This window comes from Suricata suricatta, chromosome 6 (assembly GCF_006229205.1).
Source record: "Suricata suricatta isolate VVHF042 chromosome 6, meerkat_22Aug2017_6uvM2_HiC, whole genome shotgun sequence".
In the NCBI taxonomy this organism is placed as follows: Eukaryota; Metazoa; Chordata; class Mammalia; order Carnivora; family Herpestidae; genus Suricata; species Suricata suricatta.
The window spans coordinates 21,655,626-21,681,111 of record NC_043705.1 but is presented as its reverse complement, the minus strand read 5'-3'; the positions used below and the strand labels follow the sequence as shown (position 1 = coordinate 21,681,111).

Genomic DNA, 25,486 nt, shown 5'->3' with positions numbered 1-25,486 from the left:
GAGACTATTGAATACTGAAAATGAACTGAGGGTTGAAGGGGGAGGGGCCGGGGGGAAAGAGGTGGTGGTGATGGAGGAGGGCACTTATGGGGAAGAGCACTGGGTGTTGTATGGAAACCAATTTGACAATAAAATATTTAAAAAATAAAATAAAGGACTGAACATGGGGCCTGGGTGGCTCAGGCGGTTAAGGGTCAGACTTCAGCTCAGCTCATTGTCTGGCAGTTTCCTGAGTTTGAGCCCCACACAGGGCTCTGCGCTGATAGCTCGGAGCCTGGAGCCTGCTTTGGATTCTGGGTCTCCCTTTCTCTCTGCCCCTCCCACACTCGCTTGCTCGCTCGCGCGCTCGCTCTCTCTCTCTCTCTCTCTCTCTCTCTCTCTCAAAAATAAACATTAAAAAAAAATTTTAAAGGACTGACATGACACTACCCAGCACCAACTTTCCCAACAAGTACTGTCTCAACAGGGACCAGTGATGTTATGAGCTATGCAAGTCCACGCCTGGATGTGCAGCTTCAGTTTAGAGTGTGAGAGTTGAAAATGGTGCGCTGCAACACCTATTTAAAAAGGCAATATTTTCATGTGATTCACTTAGAATTTAGTAAAAAGTGAGTAACTCCAAAGAGCATCTGGATCTCATGTCTTAGTACAATTTTAGTCTGGCTTTTCCATCCATGCTACTTTTTATTCAGGCAATTTAGGTGAAGACCGCCTCTTACACAGCTATTTGTTACCCTTCTTGTGGATGAATGAACTCTGAAGATGCAAACTGTGTGAAATGAGTATTTTATCCAAATGACAGTCTGTCAAGAACCAACCTTTTAATTGGATGAATGAGAGTGGCCTCAGGAGTAGTATCTGTCCTTTTTTATTTGGCAAAAGAAAATGAGTATTCTGAGGTAAGGCTGTGTTGTGAGTCTTATTTAGGAAATGAGAATAACAAGACAGACTTCCAAAAATCAACAAAAATGCTCTTTGATTTTCTTATTTCTTATTTCATATATGACTATATACGACCACAAGGAAGAGAAATGCTATATAATAAGGTGATCTCTTTCATGGTTGTGATCAGAAACAGCCATTATTAAACATTAAAGGAACTGCCCAAAACAAAACATTTCAGAGATTCTAAGGAAATGTCAATTTGAAAACTTAAAATTTTCTCACAATTAAAAAAAAGGTAACTTAATAAGAGAAACATGTTACAACCAAGGAAATTTAATTTTACTAGAAATGTACTTCTTAGCACAGTAATTAAAATAGCTCTTTGAGGCCCCAGATGGTTAGGCATTTGACTCTTGATTTGGGTTCAGGTCAGGATCTCATGGTTCATGGGATCAAGCCTCACATCCGGCTCTAGGCTGACAGCATATTCTCTCTTTCTCTCTCTCTGCCCCTCCCCTGCTTGCAAAAATGAAATAGCTCTTTTTAATAGTTTGTCTTTCCTTAATAGCCCAAATCTTACTATGACTAATTTAATGTGAGGGTCTAATTCTTATTATGAGTGAGAATTTCCTTCTGTATTTCTAAGTGCCACCTTTTAAACTCAGGGCTCCTAAATTAGTAGGATTATCTTCCTGAGTAGGCTAACCATGAGCAGTGACGTTCCTTTCAACTGTCAAAGCTAAACCTCTGTAGAGCAATCTGTTTCCCCAATGCTTCTCTTTTCTTTTCTCCTGATTCATAGCAGACCTCTAATGGGAATAAAAAGATATTTGTATTATCTTTTGAGAACAAAATCAAGATATCTAAATTTAATTTTATGTTCTCCAAGAACCAATCCCAAGCCTTTTTCACACCCACCTACCAAAGAACAACCTATTGTGAATGACAAATAAAAGGTTCCCATCCACCATTTCAAATCCAGTCACTCTTCTAGAATTTTCCACATACTGCTACTTCAGTTATCTTCCTACAAGGCTGATGTAATCATGAAACTCCACTACTGAAGAACATATGACAGACATTGCCTACTGCATTAAATTCAAATCAATTATTGCATGTTAACTCCATGCCCATCATCTGGCAGTATGTCTGGTTTTTTTTTCATTTTGCCACATAAAAATGCACTCAATTTCATTAAACAGAGGACTCTCAGTACTGTACATATTAACATATTTTTACCAAGAACAACAGAGAGCAATGTAGTAGTATCCCCAAAGACCTAATTATACTGTAATATATAGTTTGTATGTTGAATTGAGTTTATGTTTATATCCCACTTTTATCTCCTTCATTTCACATTACATCTTAAGTATTTTTTTCTATTTCATATTGTAAATGTAGGAAACCATTTTTAGTGACTACAAATCTGTTATATAGGGACACAGTACTTTAACCATTTTCTCTACTGGTAAGGTTGCCTCACTTACTAAATACTACATATAGCTTTAAAATAATCTCTACTTTCCTTACAGTAAATGACAGAAAGTGAAACTGCTAGGACAGAAGATAGATTACTTGTAACCAACACTGAATACTTGAAGCCAACTTTGAAGTTTTAGGTAACCATTCCACATGAACATAAAGAAAAAGTGCTAACACCTAGTGTTAAAAGTTATCAATATCAATATCCTTAAAAGGAATTACATTGCTAGATATATCTTCTAAATTTTGTATGTAAGAAATTGCTGTCTTATACAAACACATTCAAAATCATTCTTTGAAAGACAATGAGGATTATATAAAAGAAGTCAGAAAATAATGGTAAATATAGTTAGGGTTATGTAAACCCTCTTCTGCAGGTATATTATCAACTCTGGAATTTTAGCTGATTTCTACGTACATGAAACGATGGCTGAATGAATTAAGAAATTATTAGTGACTATTAGTTGTGGTTATTCTATAAACAAGTAAAATTAATTTAAGCAACATCACTTGGGATTACTTACAGGCTGTTCTTAACATATGTAACATTAGGTAAACTCTTCTGTTATTACCTTATTTAGTTTTTTTGAAATGGCTATTTAGCTCTGGAAGATTTTATTCCTAAAATGAAGTATTCCTTAAATTATATTCTCCCAATAGGAGCTGAATAATTGTTGTGTATGTCCGAAGAGAACATGGGTTAAAACAGCTGTCATGCTGACCAAATCTAACAGCCTGATGTGAACTTCAAAACATTCCGCATTCTGCCAGGAAATGGCGCTCCTACTGCTTTGCACAGCCACACTTTCATGGGGCGGATGTTCCTCCAAGGCCCCTAGACTACAGTTTGCCCTGTAGGAATTAGGACCAGATCATTCAGCTCTAACCCTCAAGTCACAGCTCGTCCACCCTGCCGTCTTCCAACCACAGAGGAGGTTATCACAACACTCTTATCTTTATATTCTACTTTACCCTCATATACTTTATCACTCTGCGGTTCATAAAGCATTTTTTTGATCCATTATCTCATGTAAGTGTCACAATCCAGTTGGAAGGGTAGGAGATCTAGGGTTAGGTGGTTCTTTTATAGATGGTTCAGAAGGGCAAGGCGATGAACTAGGTCTCCCAATCTCCAGGCCAGTCAACATGCCACTATCTTTCCTAACATTCTCTGGTCCATTTAGGTAAAAGCAATCTTACTGGTTAAAATGCTGTAAGTCACTTTCCACCTTAGAACTAAATAAGACTCTCAGAAAACTCAATTTTTTTCTTAAAAAAGCCTTTCCCTATTTAAACAGGTATTAGTAAGTCTGCCTCCAGACTACTTTTAGTTATGATTTAGAATTTGGGTAGCAACATCCATTCCTGCCTGAATTTCCAGCCTGCCAGCTTTCCCTGAAGACTTTAGCCAGACCCCCTCACCCACCCCATCATGTGAATCAATTCCTTAGATTGATCAATAGACAGCTAGCCATACATCCTATTGCTTCTGTTTCTCCAGAGAATTCTAAAACAGCACATTAGCTTGATTAACACCTAGTCCAAGTTCCTTCTTCTTGGCTTTTTTTTCTATCATGGAAGCTAGACACAAAAACTCATAAAATAGCTTTATACAGGCCTACCCAAATACCTATCGCATTAAGCTGGTAAATGGTTTCTTTATAGAAAGGTTAAAAAAAATTAACACAAATATTAAAGGCCCAGGTATAATTTATTAAGCACTTAATAATTTACTTAGTTAAAATATGAGACAGAAATGAATGTGTGTCTTTTTCTAAAAGGCCTCCATTTACAGCAAAATGCTGGAAGAACTAAGCTCAGCCAGTCAGTTGAAACCCAAAAAGCAAGATGAGGTAGTCACTCTGTCCATAGGTACAAATGGTATTGATAAGAACCAAGCCATGCTTTTAGGCTAGATAGATTTTCCACAAATATACATGTTTCAAATTTTTCTTTAAGCTGTATTAAACAGGAGCTGTTTTCAGTAAATTATTCAAAATGAAAAAAATGTTTTCAGTTAGCATGATACGTGAGTCTATAAATGTTGCTAAGAGGGAGGTTGTGATAAGATCAGGGAGACGGAGAAAAGCAATTTATTTATTTATTTATTTATTTATTTATTTAAGCAGCAGGCAAAGTTTATTAGAGTATAAGATCAGAAAGTAAGAATAGTATGAAAGCTTTCTTTACAGAGAGGGGACATTCAAAAGTGAATGCCCAGGACTCTAGCCCAGGGACTCTCTTTTATAGGGTTTTGTTCAACCCTCTTTCTTCCCCCTTGTTCCTTCTCAGGCTTTCCCGTATTGACTAGGTAACTCTACATATCTAGTCATTCCTTTTTGAGTGGCTCATTGCCGTTACAGTCAAATGCTCTACCCCTGAGCTATACCCCCAGCCTTCATTGCCGTTGAAAGAGGGGTAGAGATAGAGACAATTTGTAATTAACTGGATTGGAAAGAATGAGTCATATTGGATAAGAATCTGAATACAGCAGTTTTCACAGAGATTAAGTTAACCTAGTGCCTAAGAGTTCCTGGAATTCCAAGACCTTACTCTGACTGGAAGCCTAGACGGATCCTCAATCCCCAGGGGTAAAAGAAGATTCTCACTCCTTCCAGGGTTCAACTGTCATCCCTCGTCTGCAGTCTTTGCACTGCTTTCTGCCAACAGTTTGGCTCTTCGGTACTCACTGACACAGTCATGCCTGTGATAAGAGAATGTCCAGTTTCCTCTTATGGTGCTGTGACTCCCTGCCTACAGCTTTGACCATGCTAACAACCATGCCCTCAGGGCACCATGCCCAGCCGGTCTTGGTTCATCCCTTCTCTATGCTTGGAAAACTGGCCTATTATTCAAAGTTTAAGATCAACTCTCCATGAAGCTTTTCTGCCAAATTTCAAAGCCCACAGGGACGGCTCCTTACATATATATTTTAAATGTTTAGTCGTACTTTTGGGAGACAGCATGAGCAGGGAGGGGCAAGAAGAGAGGGGGACAGAGGATCTGAAGCAGGCTCTGAGCTGACAGACAGGAGTGAGACAGCTGGGGGGCTCAAACTCACAAACCATGAGATCAGTACCTCAGCCAAAGTCCGACGCTCAGCCAACTGAGCCACCCAGGTGCGCCCAGGGAAGGTTCCTTGAGAACACGCTACAGAGAGGACCATCCTTTTTCCTAGCTACACTCTCAACTCTTCGAGAGAAGTGTTATGTCCTTAGAATAATACATACAACCTTATACTGTAAGTGCTTGAAATGCATGCATTCAGACATAGGCTGTGGTTCTAATATTTCTACTGTATGACTTTACTATAGGACTCTAGGATTCTAAAGCTGTTATCTGAAGCACCATCTTTACTTTCATATTCTATCTAGAGCTAAGCATTCGGCTGGCACTCAACACAAGCCTCCTTATCATGGCAATTCTAATAAAAATGATAATAAACCCATTTATCTGCAGGGATTTTCCCAAGAATTTATTAACATTGTAAGTCCATGTAAAAGGCACTCCTAGAAACTAATAATTATGAACATTCATATTAAAAATCTCTGAAACAATAAGGGTTTCTATAAAGTTTTAGTTTTTTTTAAAAACAATATCTACTGAAAATTTTCCTCTATGTATATGCACTTCTGAGAAGTAAATGAGAAATCTTACTCTAACATAAACTAATTAACAGAACAAAGAATATTTTTAAGATAAAATCATGAGTTCTCAGAATATATCCCAATAAGTGAAATTCTAGTGTGATACATATGCCCATGTGTACTTTGTTCCTAAACAGAGCAGCTGAAAGAAAAACAGTTTAGATAAAATTGACAGCCTACATTTTTATTCTTGCCCTGAGGTAGACTAAAATATACAATTTTCTGCTTCTACAGAAAATGAAAACTTTATTGTTAGATATTTTCCTGTAAACATACATGCTTAGGTCTCCAAGGACTGTAACACTTTTGGTCGTTTCCATTCACTCTTTACAGGTCTCTCCCAGGAAGATGAAGACACTCTTTAACTCCAAGAGGAAAGGATGTGGGAAGGATGCTAAAACTGACAACAGCAGCTCTCCATTCTGGTCTTTACTGTCTGACCTTTGTAGCCTATGTCTTTTCTTTCCAATTTCCTCATATTGAATATACTTGAACTTGTCTATTCCAATCTGACAACACAGTTTTAAAATAAAAATGAAATGTCATTCTTTGAAAGTTAAGGCAGAATGTCAATGTAATATTACGGAGAAAAATATGGTCTTTGGAATCAAATAAACTAGAGTTCAAAGCAAGACTCAAAGAGCTCTCTGGCTGTGTCAATTTGGATAAGGCACAAAACTGCTCTGAGTGTGTTGCCCATTTCTACCCTAAGGCAAAAGAAAGGACACTTCAACTCACTTAATCGCACTTAGAGCCCAGAAAAGTGTGTTAAAGCATCCACTACAGTGTTTGGTATGCAATTAATGATCAATAGTTATTTTTATAGTTACGTATCAATATAAATCAGTTTGATGTTTATTATTAGTATTATGATTTTATGTACTCAAGTTAAAAAGCTTAGATAATTGCTCATCATCTAATAAACACTAGACATTTCAGACACTGCCCAACATAGTCTTCCTTCTTAACAAGACAGAGTAAAATGAATAAAACCACACTAAGCTATTGATCAGCATCTGATCGGGTTGTCTACACTGCTTTTTACACTACCCTAAATCCTTACTCTGGCCTCCATTTTCCCATAGGCTATATACTTTATGTGTTAAAATGATGCAGAAATGCAACTAAATTTACTTCAGTATCAAGCAATTGCACCAAAGACCCTAAGACACCTAGAAATAAACCTAACCAAAGAGGTAAAAAAAAAAAAAAAAAACTGTACTCTGAAAACTATAGAACACTGATGGAAGAAATTGAAAAGGACACAAAGAAATGGAAAACCATTTCATTCTCATGAATTGGAAGAAAAAAACATTATTAAAATGTCTGTATGATCCAAAGCAATCTATACATTTTATGCAATTCCTATCAAAATACCATCAGCATTTTTCAGAAAGCTAAAACAGATAATCCTTAAATCTTCATGGAATCACAGAAGACCTCAAATAGCCAAAGCAATCTTGAAAAAGAAAAACAAAGCTGGAGACATCAAAATTCCACACTTCAGGAATGCCTGAGTGGCTGTCATTTAAGCATCCAACTTCTGCTTAGGTCATGATCTCACAGTTTGGTTTTTGAGGTGAAGCCCCGCATCAGACTGTGCTGAGAGCATAAAGCCTGCTTTGGATTCTCTGTTTCCCTCTCTCTCTGCCCCTCTCTGGTTCATGCTCTCAGTCACTCGCTCTCTCTCTCTCTCCCCCTCCCTCTCTCGCTCAAAAATAAATAAATAAATACTAAAATAAAGAAGTCCTTCTTAAAAACATTCCAGACTTCAAGTTATATTACAAAGCTGTAGTAATCAAGACAATATGGTACTAGCACAAAAATATACACATAGATCAAGAGAACAGAATAGAAAACCTAGAGATGAACCAACAACTCTATTGTCAATTAATCTTTGACAAAGCAGGAAAGAATATCCAATGGAAAAAAGACAGTCTTTTCAACACTGGTGTTGGGGAAAATGACAGCAACAAGCAGAAGAATGAAACTGGACCACTTTCTTACACCATACACAAAAATAAACTCAAAATAGATAAAAGGCCTAAATTTAAGACAAGAAACCATCAAAATCCTAGAGCCAAACACAGGCAGTCACCTCTTTGACATGGGCCATGCCAACTTCTTACTAGATACATCTGAGGCAAGGGGAACAAAAGCAAAAATTAACTATCAGAACTTCATCAAAAGAAAAAGCTTCTGCACAATGAAGAAATCAAAAAAACCCCAATGAGACCTCGCCTCACCTCTGTCACAATGGCTGAAATCAAAAGACAAGAAACACCAAATGTTGGTGAGGATATGGGAAGGATGTGTGCTGCACTGTTGGTGGGAATGCACACCAATGCAGCGCTCTGGAAGAGCAGTATGGAGATGTCTCAAAAAGTTAAAAATAGAACTACCCTATGACCCAATAATTCCACTACCAGGTATTTACCCAAATAGCATTGTATAGGGACACATGCTTATAGCAACATTATCAACAATAACCAACCACAGGAAGAGCCCAAACGTCCATTGACTGATGAATGGACAAAGAACTGGTGTGTGTACACACACACACACACACACACACACACACACACACACACACAAATATATATTTGCAATGGACTATTACTCAGTCATCAAAAAGAATGAAAACTTGTCATTTGCAAAATGGATGGAGCTAAAGTGTATTAGGCTAAGTGAAATAAGTCAGTCACAGAAAGACAAATACCCTATGATTTCATTCATATGTGGGATTTAAGAACTAAAACAAATGAACAAAGAGGGAAAAAAGAGAGAGAGGCAAACCAAGAAACAGACTTTTAACTATGGAGAGCCAGCCGATCATTACCAGGGGGAGGTGGTTAGGGAGATTGGCTAAATAGAGATGGTATTGAGGAGGGCACTTATTGTGATGAATACCAAGTGTTGTATGCACGTGATCAATCACTAAATCCTACACCTGAGAATAATTAAATTGTATGTTAATTAATGGAATTTAAATAAGAAGTTGGAAAGAAAAGAAAAACAAAAAAAAAGAAAGAAATCTGATCAAAACAGCTCTACAAAATGATGCCAGCATTATCCACCAATTTTTTAAGTAGAAGAAAATCTATTAGATCCAGATCTAGATTAGTTTGTCCAAGCTACATTAATTCTACTTTACAGAAAAAAGTACAGCAAAAGTACTAACAAAGAAAGTATTTTCACAAATCTCTAACATTCCAAAATGTGTAACTAATAAATGTATATAAACTGGCCATGAGAATAATATACTGCTAAAATCATTCTTTATTCAACGTACCTAAGAGATGTGAAAACTGGATGGAAAACTAGATGTTCCATAGACTCATGCACGTAAACTGAAAACCAATACTAGTATGGAGAAATGGGAAACTAAGAAAGGGATTCACAACTCAAATACCTAAAAATATTTTTTCACATAGTATTTTCAGTCACAAATCATCATGTGGAGATGGAATAAGGTGAAAGCAGGGTTTCTTTAGAAAAATAAAAGGGGGCGCCTGAGTAACTCAGTTGGTTGGGTGGCAAACTTCAGCTCAGGTCATGATCTCACAGTTCATGAGTTTGAGCCCCGCGTCAGGCTCTGTGCTGACAGCTCAGAGCCTGGAGCCTGCTTCAGATTCTGTGTCTCCTCCCTCCCTCTCTGTCTCTCTCTGCCCCTTCCCTGCTCATGCTTTGTCTCTCTCTCTCTCTCTCTCTCTCTCTCTCTCTCAAAAAAATAAATAAAAATTAAAAACATTTTTTCTAATAAAAGCAAAATGTTTTACATAATCAGGAATTATCAGCATCATTACTTACCTACTTTATACAACTGAGAACTGCTAGAAAACAAAGCCTGTTGAGCAATGCAACACAGATGCCTCCTTCCCATTATTTCCAGACGCATTGTACCACTATCTGTCAAAGGTGATAAAGTCAATTTCACTCATTATCATCGTTTCAAACAACTCTTCAAAAGATGTACTTGGAGAAATGGAACTCTGGTCTAATCCAAAAGAGATTTGAGTTTTAAAAGCCTTGGAGAGTTTGAGGGTGTCTGCCAGGCGGTTCTGCCATTTAAGAACACAAAACCATGTAACTTTGTGTTAAAAGTATCAAAACTGAAATAAGATGATGTAGTTTCTCCCTTAATATGGCAATTTAGTTTTACAAGAAAAGTGTACCAAAATTCATAACGCCAATACTATGAACTGTAGCTGTATCTGCTAGCTAAAGTATCATTTTTAACATGGATGGAGGCAGAATAAAATGTGGTAATTGCATTTGAATACTAATAAGATTGCTAGAAAATGAAGAAACATTGAGAGAATAAAGGAGAGAAAATTAAAATTTTGTTAAGATTATGAAAAATACAACTTAGTTAAGATAAGAAAAAAAGGACCAAAAATTAAAATGTATTCAAATTAGGGCCTTACAGGGCCTGATGAAAATATATAAATTTATAGAGTGAGCTTCAAGTAATTTTGCTTTATTATAAATTGTCATAATTATTTTATAATTATGTATTTTGTATTTAAATTAATATACTACCATTCATTATGTTGCTTAGGTTTCAAAAAACTAATTTATGGTATACTGTGAAATGCTCTTCAAATGAAAAAACAAATCAATTCCAATGGATCTGAAATTATTTTAAAAATTGATTAAGTGTTAGACAATCTGTATGCAGAGTTTACTGGAGCATATATATAAATGTTATTGCAACAAATGTGTATAATAACAAGAATAATCATCAGTTACATGCTGACAACCAATAAAAGCAAACATTCACCCACAGTACTGTGAAATGTATTGTCAGAAAAGCAAATACTGATTAACAAAGGCTATTTGATTATAGTGGGTCTTTCTGCAGACTTTTCAAAGTCAGCAGACATTCTTGCCATGATTTAATTGACCATAATTTTGTAAATCTTTAAGGTTATTTAATTAAAACGGGAAACCAAAACAAGAGAAAGGTTAAATATGAGAAATGCAGAATTTTAAACAACCATAAAAGAAAGGTACAAATCTTAATATAAGCAATTATACTGGTAGAATAGGAAGGATGATGGGTGTATACGCTATGGAATTAATCTAAGGTTATTCTGCTCTCGACCTATTTGTGGCAGAAGCACCTAATGTTCAATTACGACACAAAACAGACTGTTCATAAATCCTCAACTCTAGTTTCACAAAGGAAAACATGTATCTTAAGGTATTTGAACACTAAGCAAAAGCCATCCCAGATAGAAACCTTGTAACTTAGTTCTATAATGTAAGAATAATCTCCAGATAAAACAAAGAATATCCTATAAATATGCAATCAATTGCTTATCTAAAATTATTAACTAAATTTTCAAGAGAAATGAAAATAATTTTAGTCTACTGCCAAATAATACTGTATAAGAAAGTTCCAGGCTTTAACGACCCAAAATTTGTTTGGTAATTCTATTGCAGAGAATTTTACGACATAATATACTGCATACAAGATCTGGTGAATAAGGTATAAAAAATGGAAGCCCAAATTTATGACTTGACATTTATTATGTTTTATGCCCATTATCCTCTTACTGGCTGTTTAGTAATAAAGCACCTCTGTGCCTCTCGATTAAATCTGTCCTCAAATGCTCCTAAGTTAATAAATTTAAATACAAATATATTTACATTAAATATAACAAACATACTTAACATATAATAAATGTAATATATTTATATATTTATTTATACTGAATACTTACTTAATATTCAAGATATATAAAATACATTTTGGGGGTGCCATCTGCCTGGTTCAGTTGAAAGAGTATGCAACTCTTTCATATGACTTATAAGTTCAAGCCCCACATTGGGTGAAGACCTTACTAAACTTTAAAAGAGATATAAAATATGTTTTTAATATTACAGTTCGCATCAGGATACCTTTCAGATCACACTATACATGTCTTTAAAAATCAGATCATGATTCTACATATTCAAATACACCTATTTTTTAAAAAGAATTAACCATTTAGGGAGTCTGTTACTCTTTTTAAAAATTTATTTACTTATTTTGTTTTTTTGTTTCCAATGTTGTTAATGTTTATTTATTTTAGAGAGAAAGTGTGAGTGGAGGAGGGGCAGAGAGAGAGGGAGACACAGTATTTGAAGCAGACTCCAGGCTTCAAGCTGTCAGCATAGAGCCCAGCATGGGGCGCGAACCCACAAACCTTGAGATCAGGATCTGAGCAGAGGCCAGATGCTTAACTGACTCAGCCACCCAAGGGCCCTGGTTTTTTGGTTTTGTTTGCAAATACTGTGATGAGTGCTGGGCTGTATGAACACACTGAATTACTGTATTGTACACCTGGAACTAATGTTATGTTAACTAGGACTTGAATAAAACCTTTAAAATAAACAATAAAAAACGTTAGCAGTCTAGAGAAGATGGGAATATGAACACTGATTGCAGGCTGTTGCACTGTCCATTTTTCTTTTGCTCTCACATAAGTGCATGCCGTGCCTCTTAACAGAAGAGACAATTTTCAATTTTCTTTTTAAATACCAGACAACATTAAAATAAAAGAGAATGGGGCACCTGGGTGGCTCAATCAGTTAAGTGTCCAAACAGCTCAGGTCATGATCTCATGGTTGGTGAGTTCGAGTCCCCCAGGCCTGGCTCTGCACTGACAGCTCAGAGCCTGGAGTCTGCTTCAGATTTTGTGTCTCCCCCTCTCTCTGTCTTCCTTTGCTCACGTTCTGTCTCTCTCTCTCTCTCTCTCTCTCTCTCTCTCTGTCAAAAATACATGAACATTAAAAAAAATGTTTAAAGAAGAGAATGATGATTTTTTTTTTTACTTTAAGAGAATGAGATTAATGAGAATGAGGCAGCAATAGAAGAATAACTCCAAGAAATGTTCTTGCAACATTCACAGCAATGTGTCTATAATATGCCACCTCTTGTGGAAAAACACAAATTCAGGAGGTGGGCAATACTATACAAGCACAGTCTCACATGCAAAAGAAACTCTGGAGAAAAGAGTAGACAGTTGGTAGGGGAAAGGCCTCTTCAGGGAGATGGAAGACAGAAATTGAAAGATTTTTAACTGGATCTATTTTTATGCTTTGTTTTTGAACCATTTTACTGGTTCCAATCCCCAAATAAAATGTGAATTGTACACAATTTAAAAATCATTGACTCATTTTAATAAATTAAATTTTAAACCAACTTTTTAATCCTATGGCTTTGGCATGACTTTTCTTTTTACATTTTAAACAAGAACTCTTTCACCCATGAGTGTACCTTGCCTAAGACAAATGCATTTACGAAGCTGGATGATACCTAAGCAGAGTACTCCTGCCAGCTTAATCTGAGACAGCAGCAGCTCTGCAGGCCTCAAGCTTCCAGTGAGAAGTACTTACAAAGGGCTGCAAAGCTTCCCCCATTCCTACCCCTTATCCTCTCTGATCTCACTCTCCTGGCCCCATGGCCCCATATCCAACTCTAGCTTCCCTTCAGCCTTCTGGCAAGTTCTTGACTTGACTGCTGACTGCTTTTGGCGGGAAAGTTTCGCCTTCACGTGGTTCAAATATCATCTTCTCAGGAAGGTCCACCTGACTACCCTATTTAAAATTGGACACCCACAGTCTTACATTCTCTTGGCCTTCCCTTGCTGATTTACTGTCTTTCCCCGCTAGAAAACAAGGCAGTGGTTTTGCCCATTTCTTTTCTTTTTCTTTCTTTTTTTTTTACTATAAAAAGTGCCAGGAATATTAATTGTTCAATAAGTACTTGTTGAATAGATAAACAATAAATAAAACTCAATGTATCCAAAATGGAACTCCATTTTCCTCACCCTCTGCCTACACCTGAAACCCACCAATCACCCACACTCGCCCTTCTTCCTTTATTCTCTGTCTCTGGCAATAATAGTACGAGCTCATGCATCCAAACCCCAGGAGTTACCCTGTAACTCTCCCCCATTCCACCCAGTATGGAATCAGTCACCTACTTCTGTCTTTTATCTTTTACTCTTTCATCAAGACTCATCTTTCATGGGTCTGGCACCATAACATCCTAACTCTTTTGTTACTATCCCTAGGGACAAAAGCTTCCAGTCCATCCTTCCATGCTACAACTATTACCTGTATAATCTGATCACGGCATTCACCAGTGAAAAAATAACCTTCAAAGCTCCCCATGATCTATGGAACTGATGTTCTACTCTGACTACTCGTGACAATTGCCAGAGATTTTTTTTTTAACAATACTACACAAAGGCTCCCCCTTTGTGTATCCAACTATAGTATCCAAGCCAATGACATCTCCCCAGGTGATTCTAAGAATCAGTGATCTATAAGGAATAATCCTAAACCTGTGAAGATGAGACACAAAGCCTTTCCTGAGTTCTACCAACCGCTTTTGAGCCTCATTTCTCCTACCTCCAGACATTTTTGAAGCAAACACACTACTTGCCATCATGGCGCTCTTCCACCTTTGCCTCCTGATGAATTCTGACTTATCTGGCAATGCACCTATGTATGACATCTAGTTTGAAGAAGTACTGCACTTGGCTATTCTCCTTGGGGACTTCTTCTATTATATCCCTGTGAATCCTATATTTTCCTCCATTACCACAGTCAACTATAGCATGGAAATACTTGTTGAAAATGACTGGCTGAAGTCAAAGTTACCCAAATAAGTTTTTAAATAAGTTACTGTTTCTGCAATCAAACAGATACTATATTATCTTTTATGTTTTTGAGCTCCAAGTTAACAGTCCATGTTAATGTAATCAAGTCAATGAAAACATTCCCCCTATAATTTTAAGAACTCTATCACTATACATTACTCAAAACCTATTAAATACAAACAGGTTTAAAACTCAGGCCTTGCATCGGTTAAAAAATACTTTTTTTCCTAAGAATGTTTTAAAATCTATCTTTAGGGGCACCTGAGTGGCTCAGTCAGGTGGGCTTCCTTCCAACTTCGGCTTGGATCAAGATCTCACGGTTCATGGGTACAAGCCCCGGGTTGGGCTCTGAGCTCACAGATCATAGCCTGGAGCCTAAGATTCTGTGCCTCTTGCTCTCTGCCCCTCCCTCACTCACGCTTTGTCCCTGTCTCTCAAAAATTAATACATGTTTAAAAAATTAAAAAATAAAATCTATCTTTAATTTAAAAAAGAGAAGAGAGTAATATATGAACCAAGAAAATCAGACCATAAGAAAACTAACAGTTATGATTGATGGCATTAAATTTATCATCTTAAATCCAGTCACTAACTCTTTGGAACAGGTAAGTAACACACACTGACAGAAATGCAGAATGCTAATTTCCCTCCTGGAATGTACACAAAGTAAAACAAAACAAGAAGTCATTTTTAAGGAATAAAGAATGGAATGGATATTTGAATACAAAAAGAGCAATTTAAAACAAGTTATGCAGAGGTTAAACCTTAAAGCCACCTTAGAATCACCTAGAGAGTTTCAAATATCACCTCTGTGGCAGGCCTCACCTCTAAGAGATTCTGATACAATGGGTCAGGGATGGGTTCCAGCATCAGAATTTTTTCAAAGTCCCCCAGGGGATTCAATTGTGAAGTCAGGCTCAGGAAGTACTAAATCAGCATGTTCCCTGCCACAGCAAAGCCCGCCTTTCAGAAAGCAATTGCAATAAACCCTTTCCAATCAACGTTCTCTCTTTCCTATGAGGGTAAAAAAAGAATATGAACATTGTACACTGAAAAACATTAATAGTAGTTAAGAGTTATATAGGACTTATTATGTGTCAAGCATTATTCCAAGACCTTCTAATACTGACCTTTTTATGCCTCACAATGAAATGGCTCTATAAAGTTGGCACTATTTTATACCATTCTGCTTCTGCAAAAATAGCTAACAGCTGCAGAATACTTAACACTGCCAGGCATTATTCTGAGTGCTGTTATATACATCGATGCATTTAATCCTCACAACTGCTCTAGGAGGTGGGTCCTGTGATTATATCTATTTGATAGATGAGGAGACTAAGGCGCATAGAAGTGAAGTTACTGTCTAAGGCCTTACAGCTAGTGAACGGCAGACCTGAGACTTGAGGCCAAGTATTTCAGCTCTAGATCTGGTTAAAAACCAACATCCTAGCAGCCTGTGCTCTACAAAAGGCAAAAAATATATTTATATGCCATCCAATCATTGAACGTACCTTTGTTTTACTCCTCTTCAGGAAATACAAACAAGAGAGGAAGATGTTCACCCAAGAAAATGCAGATAAGGACCATGTGAACCCAGTTCCAAGACATGCATCACTGGTGAGCCCAAGTGGAGCTCTCCTGACTTAGAATGAAAGAGAAGAACTCAGAAGGATGACAAAGATGGGAAACCCAACTCTGTAGCAGACGTGAACCAAGACATGGGTTAGAAGTGGAATGCCCTCCTCCCTGTGAGCTCCATGAGAACAAAGAAGGTGTGCTCCCTGCTGACAGAAACATATTTGGGCCAGTGAAACCAGCTGGCTATGTAAGACGTGAAATGACTGAGTTCTAAGGCAGACTATTTTAAATTTATTTTACCACTGTAATGTTTCTCATACTTCACAACACTCGTCATGGATATTAAATATCTTCAATTCATATATAATTTATTTCTATATAAGGGGACGTTAGATTAAAAAACATTTTTTCGGGACGCCTGGGTGGCTCAGTTGGTTAAGCGTCCGACTTCGGCTCAGGTCATGATCTCACTGCTTGTGGGTTCGAGCCCCGTGTCGGGCTCTGTGCTGACAGCTCAGAGCCTGGAGCCTGCTTTGGATTTTGTGTCTTCCTCTCTCTCTCTCTGAGCCTTCTCTGCTCACACTGTCTGTGTCTCTCAAAAAAAAATTTTTTTTTCATTAAAATGTTGACTGATTGTTAGTATTTTCATGTGGGCAAATTTAACCTACACTTAAATTTACATTTATATAAAAATTAATAATTATACAACTTAAAGGATTATAAATTATCAAATTAATGAAAATAGGCATTTCTAATAATCAACTCAAAAGTGAGGTAACCATCTTGCTAATTCTAGGCCAAGTAAAAAATTGACTTGGAATTTCTTCAGGATATTAATATACTTATAATCAATTAAGGAGGAAGAATATCCAAAGCTTTTAACCTAAAGGAGTAATTATATCATCATGGAACTTATTTCCAATTGTGTGGAGGCATCTTTCTCACTTACTATTTTTCACGACTTGTTGGAATCATCTTCTTATAAAGCATATGCTGTCACAACTCAAGTGATAAGGCATCCATTAACAATAAAAATACACTAGCTAAGAACCACACCATGTTTCTCCTTTGACTTGGAATATAATTTTATTTTGTACAAGGAAGAGAACAACGTAGCAGAAAAGACACTGCATAAAGTCAATGCAGGATGATTTCATCTGACAAGCGGAATGGGGGTGGGAAGGGTAGGTGTGAGCAGCTTACTGCTTTTAGTTAAAAACTAAACTGTGAATAAGAACCAAGAAAAGATGTTTGAACGACTGAATTTTAGATCCAAATCCCCACTTATGCTTTTCCATACATATTAATATACTCTGGGGGCATAAACCATGTTCATGATACAGCAAAATTAGCATTGCAGAAGAGTGAGGCCCAGAAGTGACAGGAAGATGCCAGGAAGGATGTGCAATAGCCCTTTAAGAACGCCACAACTATTTTAACCTTAATGCTTATGTTATGAAGAACTTCTATGGAGTTAAGTTTTTTATGGTATAGCTCTCTGGTATTATAAGCCCAGAGAAACACTTCCAGAACATATCCTTTTGTGAAATAATGGAATTTTCTAGGGTGTTTATAGCCTTTAGGAGGCCAAGACGAGACATAAGACATTCCGGCTTGAAATTAACTCTTTAAGGAATCTAATGAAAAGTCTGTTTAGTCCTAAGAAATGGTTTTTCTAAGCCCACAGAGAAATATCTTTATCAATATAGAGCTACATTTTATTTCAAACAACATTTAATTGAATGAAATAAAGACACATGCATTCTCTGCTCCATTTAACTGTAAACATTAAAAAGATAAATACACACCATTCTGAAGAGGAGTATTAGATGAAATGTAAAACTCCCTCATAGGGAGGAGAATCATAGAAATTAAAATTACTTTAATGCTTGAATATAAAGGACGCACTAAAACAGAAACCACATACATAGAACTTGTAATTCTCCTAAGATACAGACGCAAAGTGAATTGGCTGAACTTTTTTTTCTTTTAACGGTGAGGACTTTCTAGTCACTAAAAATAAACCTGAAACAAAGGAAGTATAACTGTATTATATGCTACAGAATTCTAACAGCCAAGTTGGAAAAAAATTCTTCCGTAAATTACAGTATTTAAACTACATATCTCATTCTCACTATAAGATCACTTCGTCTTCTAGAGAATATTTTAATAAAAATTTCAACATGCGGGTTGAAAAGTCCTGCCTCAAAATATCAGGACTCGTATGCAGACCTGGGCCAGGCAGGTAAAATAAACATGTAAGGAGAGCCTGTTGTTAGAAATAAGACAGGAAGGGGATGGCCTCTCCTAATGGCACTGAAAAACAAAAACAGAAAACCTTAAAACACTCCATGAGCCAAACAGTGTTTAAGAGCCATATGCAGCCTCCCAAGCTGCCAGATTGCAGCTCAGAGAACTAGAAAAACAGTAGCCAAGATAGAGCTCTACCAAAAAAGTGAACTTAGCCAACAGTAGATGCCAATAAATTCTCACACTCACAGAGTGAATAAAATAGAATGATTTTTCACGAACATGCTTTAGTTAGTAATCTCCACTTACACAATTTGAGGTATAAATGATACAACGGCAACCCATGAAGCGTGTTGATTATTAACATCTGCCATATGTCCTCGGATTCTAGATGTTTCTACCTCCAAGTAGCAAAGGGAGAATCCTAATTCTGACTTTCCGATGGTCTGAGGCACACAGAGAACCAGTCCATCTGAGGATGATCCGCAACTAAAGGCCTCTTTACTCAGAAGAGGTCAAGCCATTCCTGGGCCCTAAGCATGATCTGGGCACACACCCTGTGATCTCCTGCAGCATAGAGATTGGCCTATCATAAGCATATTAATTTACAGGTTACTTGATGAAAAGTGGTAGGTATCAAAATGCATTTGCAATCTATTATATATAATTAAATACAGAAAGAAAAAAGTAAAAGGGGAGGGGGTGACAGAGAGAAAAACAAAGCAAGAAGCCTCCAATGTAATTTTCCCAGACCATGAAGTCCACGGGAGGAAGTGAAGCTTCCTTTGTGGGAAAGTGCAAAACATGTTCTAGCTGCTTGAGAGCTAATTTCCTGGGTGTTCATATAGGTTGATTGCAGAATGAGACACTATAACTTCTGTTTCTACTGAAAATTCCAGAGAAACTCAGAAAAAGGGGCTATTGTTCCAAGCAACTAATCTAGAAACCTATATAGTAACTTTTTAAATACAGAGTCTGATCTGTTTGGGCTTCCTTAAAAATGCGTATAAGATCATCACTTGTTAGATAATATTTTCCATGCTGTTTCTTTAAGATAGACTGCTAATATGGTGCTCAAAGACTGAAGCAAATATTTGTAATGCATCATTTAAACATGCAGACTTCCAATGTTTTATAATAAGTTCTACTCACATGGACTCCCCAGACTTCTAAAATACTAAAACATATTGATTTCTTGTTCTTTGCCAAAAACAACCCTTAAAATTGGATCCTTTAACTGAAAAGAATTCAGTTTATTTTTAGTTTGACTCTTTTGATATAGATAAACCATTCATTACTAATAATTACTAAATGAAATAAAACACTGATGAATCCATATTCTGCATAACACATGATCTATTCAGCAACAATTATGACGATAATAGTGAACATCTATTGACAATTTACTGTGTGCTAAACACTATATGAAGGACTTTACATACATTATTTCATCATTTCACTTAATTTTCTCTATGTAGTAGACACTGTTATAATATCCAATTTCAATTGAATTAAACAAGGCTCAAAGAAGTAACTTACAAAAGACAATGGAACTCAAACCCATGTTCAAGTTTATCCTCTCTCTCAATTATGCTAAATTATATATACAACAGAGAAAGTACACTTTCACTGAATGGCAAAGAATACTACAAGATTCCTAGGTTTTATAAAAATTATAATTTATTATAAAGAAAAGCTACGTAGACTATATAGTTTAATTATGTTTGCCCAATCTTCTTCCTGGAAGATCTTCAAGCCTGTTTATCATTTTTAAAAGATATTATTACGTTATGAATGCTTTGTATACTTAAACTCAAAATCCATAGGCAGTGCTCTTAACTCTGCAAGAATTTTAATTAGGAGGAAAAGCCTTACAAAATCCTGAAATCCATGAAAGATATAAAGGAAATTCAAGCTTTTAAGAGAACTCTATCGCAGACGGTTCTTTTAAAGGAAATAAGAAAACAAAGTTAAAGATCATTCCATAGCGTGTTTTACGACCAGATGTACAATCTCCTCTTTACATGCCAATCCATGTACAGTAAAATAGATTACTCTTGTCAAATAATGTCAACAGTAGTAAAGAACAGATATGATTTGAACTAACCTAAAATCCAAACTGGAAAACTCACATTTGGCTGTGATTCAACTGATATGCTCAGGAGTCTCATAAAACACAGAACACATCCTAACATTAAAATGCTTAAATTATTACTTAACTGTGTATTTATCGTTACTAAATTTATCAACAGATGCTATTTAATAAATAGCTTGGCAATGAAATTTTCCATCATTCCTTTAAATAAGACCTTGAGACTTAAAAAGCAATGCCTCCTCAAAACAGTGTTTAAATAGCTCTTTAAAAGCTAAAATTCCAAAACAAAGGGAATTCTATGTAATTGTTTAGCAAAACATAAAGTCAACCATCTAAAACAGCACAACTTTAGAGAATAATATTTTCTTTTGTTAGGAAAAAAATAGAAATGATTTCTTCACATAGATAATGAACTCAATGATAGCCTAATATGAGTGTAAATTTAAATGTATTTTGCAAAGTTAATGAAAATACTGTGGTCATGAGGTTACATCTTGTAAGATTTGGAATCCCTTGGTTTATCTGTTCTTTTATGTCAGCTTATGATAAGACCTAAAGTTCCCCTTTGAAATGCCTATATTAAAAAGTAAAATATTAAGTCAATTCTTGAGCCATGTAGGTCACCTGAGGTTTTTTTACCCTCCTGTAACATAAATGGGTGAACAGCTAGATGAAGACTGTTCTCACCCGGCAGAATCAATGAAACTTGAAGGGAAGAACATTTAAACAAAAGGTCTGTTAAAACTTTCTATGTGGTGTTAAGGCAATAAACTACCAAATAAAACACAATAAATTTCCAACTCTATTTTTAAATATAGATAATTTTGTTTACTCATCTCTACAGAGTAAATGTCTCCAAAGTAGTATCTTCATATAAACTAAATCAACCTACTGTGTTTTCTATACTGTGTATGTATTTCATGCCTTTCAGTAACTTTTATATTAAATGGAGAAACAACTATTTTTCAGTGAGTTTATTCTAAAATACCTACTTTTAACTATAATGTTCTTGTATTGCAAACGTTTTTATTCTACAGGGTAGTCATAGTTATACAAAAGAAAAATTATGATTTTATGATCAAAAGAAATTAGGTATATAGCAATTTTAAATTTGCATAGTACATATTCCAAATAACTAATTATTGATAATTTTTACTTTCTGTGATAGAAGAAATATTCCCAAAAGTGTAAATGAGACAAAATATTAAAAATAAACTGAAATTAACTAAAATGGGATTATACATCCAAAAGAAAAATTAATGGGATTGTGTAATCTTGAGATATCATGACTTCACAAGGAACCTATTTTCATGCTTCCTCTATATGGGGAGACATGAAAAATTTTGAAAAGATAAATAAACGAGTTAACTTATAATTTACATATGTGTGCATACTGGGGAGCTTAGTATAACAACTCCAACGACTTGAAACCCAAACTACTCAAAACTACAATACACTATTTAAATGTTAAATCAAATTTTTACTAAGACTAACCTTTAGCAAAACTATTTTAAGCAAAATTGTATTTCATTTCAAAACAAATTTCTGAAGGAAAAAATTTCCAGAGTATTTCATAAAACTAATTATCACAATAAAAAGAACAGTTCATAACTGAGAATATATAAGTAACAGCTGTTTTCAGGAAACAGAAGGGCAGAAAGAGACCCTGTAGGAAACCAGTCATAATATTAAAGTTACCTAACATCTTCATAACTTCTTCTATTTTCTCACATAACTAGTTCCCTTTATTTTGTGAATAAATCTATCATAAATGATATGCTATGAGTTAACTTTTCTTATGAATTAAAAAAAACAGATGTTAAATTTCCACTTGAAAATCTTCCTAGAAAACTTAAAACTATTCGGAAACAGATGCAATTATATGCCCAATCAAAACAACGACAGCAGCAACCTACCAAGTACCAAGCGCTAAAACTTACAACCCAGGAGAATAAAATCAGTCCTCTTGTTAGAGACAGGAAATGGATAAGCACGCATATAAACACCAATACAGCAAATAGAGGAGAAATAGCATCTCGGAAAGATGTGACCATATATATACAGGTTCCTGCTTAAAGTTAAGGATCATGCTAATAAAAACACCTCCCACAGGCCTTGGCTCTGTCTCTACAGTCACCTTGTGTTCATACAAGGCTGATGGCGTCATTTTCAAGCAAGAGAATAAACGCAGTCATTGCCCCGGACAATAAACTGGCATGCATCTATAACACGTGAGCGTTTTCATCACATCCTGTCTTACCTCATAAGACCACACGCACTGAGTCCCACCGAAGCGTCGAACACAGCGTCCTACTTCCACGTCCTCATGAGTCGTGTACATTTCTCGGAGGCACTCTCCGATATGCGGCACCATCCTCCTGAGAACCTCTCGGCTGAAGATCATGCCAGGTCCTCCCATACAGAAGTTCTCTCCAGGCTCCAGCCCCAATTTTCCAAGTTCTTCAATGTTCCCCAGGCCAGTCTGGCCCAGGTAGAGAGGCTTGCTGCTATTCAGTGACCGAAGAAACTCTTCTAACTTATCACCTACAAAGAGAAAGGCAACAATCTCTACTTTTCCTAATTTCATAATTAGGTGGAACATACAAAGTAAGGGAAAGACCCTTCCACCTTGCGCACAAACTCCCCCAAAGTCATTATACAACTGAAAGGAAGAAAAACCTCTCTGAAGATTCTATTACTTTAAAACTAACTTTCAGCTACTAAACAAGTCATAATAAAATGTTATTAACCTTCTAGTCAAGGTCACTGGAAAACCTTAAGTGTAACAATCATCAGACTTTTTTAAAATAAAAGGTGAGATTATGATAAGGAGAATGATAAATTTCTTAGCATATCTGAAGTAATGGTAAAATTTTCAGAAAATAATAATAGTTCTATTTAGCATTGATTGGCAGATTGTTGTTATCTGATAAGTATTTTTTTCCTGATAATTTGGTTGTGTTCTGTCCTGGGCTAAACTTCAGTCATACACAACACAAAAACTGAGAGAAAAAAAGAATATTAAAGTTGTGTTGGAACTTTAGAACTTTTCAAAGGAAAAAATAAGTATTTGTTAAAATATAATTGGCTTCCTTATAGTGTGTTAAGTTCATCAAGAAAAACCAATTAAACGGCAAATTGTGTAGCTAAAACAGTTCAAACACATCTGTTATTCTCCAAAGTGAAGAATGAAGTCGCCACCTTCTTTATATTCCGAATCAGCATCTCTACTATCATTGTTTGATGAAACGCATCTGCAGTCATTTATCTTGATCCCACACCAACCCCCTTTTGGATTTCAATGAGTTTCAGCTGATTATTATTGGGCTCTTAATCCAAAATGCATTTCATTCTTAACAGAGATGGGAAGAATATGGCACTTCAGTGTTCTGAAGGGCAGTCTTTCAAAGCATTAAGAGAAATGACACAAGTAGATGCTGTTGGTGCATTTTAGAAATCTCTGTAAAGTGTGGCAAACTTCTGCCTGGAAACCTGTGTGACTTTAATGAAACACGGAAGACAAGGGGACTAGAAGGAACTATCACTTATATGTACAGATACCTATACATCTTAAATGTCTCTATAAAGATACTGTATTCACCAGAAATGCAATCATTTATTTTTTTTTTATCGAATTACCAATGGAATGATTTCACTCTTCCCAACCCAACCCCAAGAAATCTCTAGCTATTACCCTACACTCACTCCCTGAGCCAAAATGGATTTTGTTTTTCCTTGAATTGTGTGAAGGAGTACCTGGATCAGAAGGAAGCAATGAGGCTTTCTTAACAGTAAGGAAGGGCTGCCCCCCTTTGACCAAGAAGCTGGGAAATGCAGGACGCACAGGGAGACCCTAGTTCACCACAACCCAACTCCTTCCCTTGCGTCCCTCTCCATCTCCACAGCTGGAGGTACTGGAAACATTTACTCCCGCTCTTCGGAACTCGTCTCTGCTGAGTTTAGCAATCTCTGGCCAGAGCCACCCACACTGAGGGCGAAAGACCGCGCCTCTTTTAAAACTAAGTTTTCTCCTGCTGTGGCTGCGCGTGGTTCGGGGGAAAGGAGCTCCAAGCCTCTGCTTATCGCCGCCGCCACCAAAATGGATTGGAAAGGAGCCACACTAGTGCAGGCTAATATTACAGCTCGGAGCTCCCGGGGTCTGGATCATTCCCCGCGCTCTCGCCTTCTCCCGCACCACCTGCAAACGCGCGCCTCGGCCCCGGGTGTCACTGAGATGGGGCGGGGGGGGGGGCGTCAGCGGCAGACCCCGAGCAGCCCCGCCGCGGCGGGAAGGCGGCGCGCGCCGGGGCGGCGTGGGTGTTCAAGGGCTCCCGGTGCGTGGGGGCTCGTAAGCGAGGGAAGGAGGCGCAGAGGGAACGGCCCCGAATAGCGAAAATAATTCCTTCATCTCCCCGTTTCTGAAACCGCGCCAGATCCAATTAAAACAAACGGGTTGTGGAATAAAGCTAGCACACCCGAGTCCAGACCGATTCTCGCCCGCTCCCTCGGTCGTCCCTTCCTTCACTGAGGACACGCCCCTCCGGATGCGTTTGGGAAACTAGTACCACTCGGGCTTTCAGAAGAGGGCAGAGTAGGGCTCGCCTTTGGTTAACCCTCAAGTCCCTTTCCTCAGCCTTGAGTAAAGAGTAGGGGCAAGCGCGGGGAGGAAAGAACAGCGAGAGTGGGGAGGGCGAATACAACCGGCCAGGCGTGAGGAGGGTTCAGACTGCAGCAGAGGAGGAAGGGCTGGACCAGGAATGAACGGTGGGCGGAGGCGAGGGGTGGGGAGCGCGAGCCGGGGGGCTGCGGGAGCCCTGAGCACGTGCTGGCGGGCCAGCGGAGAGGGGCTGCCCGGGGATCGTGGCTGGTGGCAGAGAAAGGATGGGGGGGGG

At 37.2% G+C, this 25,486-nt stretch overlaps 1 protein-coding gene across 1 annotated transcript in view; it reads right to left on the bottom strand.

The window, feature by feature from the left end:
* CHSY3 (chondroitin sulfate synthase 3) overlaps nt 1-25,486 on the bottom strand; it is a gene marked incomplete at its 5' end in the record, with an annotated part of 290,598 nt that overhangs the window by 257,211 nt on the left and 7,901 nt on the right. The window contains one exon of the mRNA XM_029941163.1: nt 22,855-23,138. Within this exon, the coding sequence (XP_029797023.1) occupies nt 22,855-23,138 (284 nt within the window). The remainder of the gene's footprint in view (nt 1-22,854; nt 23,139-25,486) is intronic.